Here is a 1,552-nt window from a genome sequence, read left to right as displayed (position 1 = left end):
TTATAAAATAAAAAATGTGATTGTCGATTTAATTATAAAACAGAAACATGAAATTTACAAAAAAAGTGTATCATTTTCTGTTTTTAGGTTCTCTTTTAAATTCCTTCAGATAAAATAATAATAGGAAACATTTTACACTGTTGTTACATTTGTAAACAGATTTTAAACCTTCCAAGACATCTGAAAGTCTACTATGTGGTGTTCTTGTACGGACTGTCAGGTTTAATGTTGTGAAACATTTATGGGTTATCATAATATATAGTAAAAGACGGTTCTCATCAGTAGATGCAGTTCAAGAAATTTAACCAAACACAAACCCCCTCTCTCTCTATTTTAAATAGTATAAAAACAATACAGCATTTAGCCTGGTTTCTAATTTCTCTTTGATGTGACAATCAAATATTGAAAGGGTTACACATTCTTAGAAGTTTTGATGATTATAAACAAGATCCAGAATAACAATCTTGAAAATATACAGCACAACGTGCCCAACATATTACGTTTCTTCTTGTAACTTGGAAATTAAAATTTTAGTGCCAAATCAACAATATCTTTCGTTAAAAACAAAATATGCAAATAACAACAGACTGACAAAAAGTAAATTTATGATAAAACAAACCATCAGCTTGTAATGTCAAGAAGCTCTCCGAGTCAGTGGTGTCTTGGTGCAACCGCTTTGAAGATGTGGGTTTGCAAAAACTAAATGCAGGTAAAGGTAGCTGCCTAAGTCCTTTTGTAGAAACTGGATGTTGTTGGAAACGTACAACTTCCGGGTCATTATACAAGCTATCAGTATCTTGGTCACCGCATTTCTCGTTTCCTGAAATTAAAGAGCGATGAACAGGTGGAATTTTGTTGACCATACTGTATAACTCAGAGGAGCTGTTTACAGCCTGCACCAGATTTGAATGTTGAAGAAAATCTAATGAGGTGGTATCGAAGCTAGCTGGGGTCAGGGGTGCAGAGTGGGGTCTACTATTTGATATGGTAGAGACCTAAAACATAGTGACGGAATATAAATATAATTAAGTTAGATCGTGCATATAAAATTACTTTGAAATATAGAAGAATTTGAAGTGGTATATCAGACACAAACTTCATTCAGATTTTTCTTTTAGACACATACAACAAGTTAAATGTTAGTAGAAACTTATCCAATACAAGCCAAATTTCAATAACATTGTGAAAATTCAGCAACTAAAGGATTCAAGGAGAACGCAATAGTTTATAAAACTGAAATATTTGTTAAATAACTAAGTTGTTATCCATTGGCAGTAAGAATTTTAAAGCCAGTTGATTATAAAACTTTGATGATGAAACTAGTAGTTTTAACTGAAACATTAAAGTCAGTTGATTATAAAACTTTGATGATGAAACTATAGTTTTTAACTGAAACATTAAAGTCAGTTGATTATAAAACTTTGATGATGAAACTATTAGTTTTTTAACTGAAACATTAAAGTCAGTTGATTATAAACTTTGATGATGAAACTAGTAGTTTTAACTGAAACATTAAAGTCAGTTGATTATAAACTTTGATGATGAAACTAGT

The 1,552-nt window shown here is 30.9% G+C and overlaps 1 protein-coding gene across 1 annotated transcript in view; it reads right to left on the bottom strand.

Moving 5' to 3' along the window:
* Positions 1–592: 592 nt before the first annotated feature.
* The window catches only part of LOC106474460, a gene marked incomplete at its 3' end in the record, with an annotated part of 11,703 nt that continues 10,743 nt past the window's right edge, over positions 593–1,552 (bottom strand). The window contains exon 6 of the mRNA XM_022402771.1: positions 593–995. Within this exon, the coding sequence (XP_022258479.1) occupies positions 593–995 (403 nt within the window). The remainder of the gene's footprint in view (positions 996–1,552) is intronic.

Source organism: Limulus polyphemus, unplaced genomic scaffold, assembly GCF_000517525.1.
Source record: "Limulus polyphemus unplaced genomic scaffold, Limulus_polyphemus-2.1.2 Scaffold7251, whole genome shotgun sequence".
Classification (NCBI taxonomy): Eukaryota; Metazoa; Arthropoda; class Merostomata; order Xiphosura; family Limulidae; genus Limulus; species Limulus polyphemus.
This window is presented reverse-complemented; position numbering and strand designations above follow the sequence as displayed.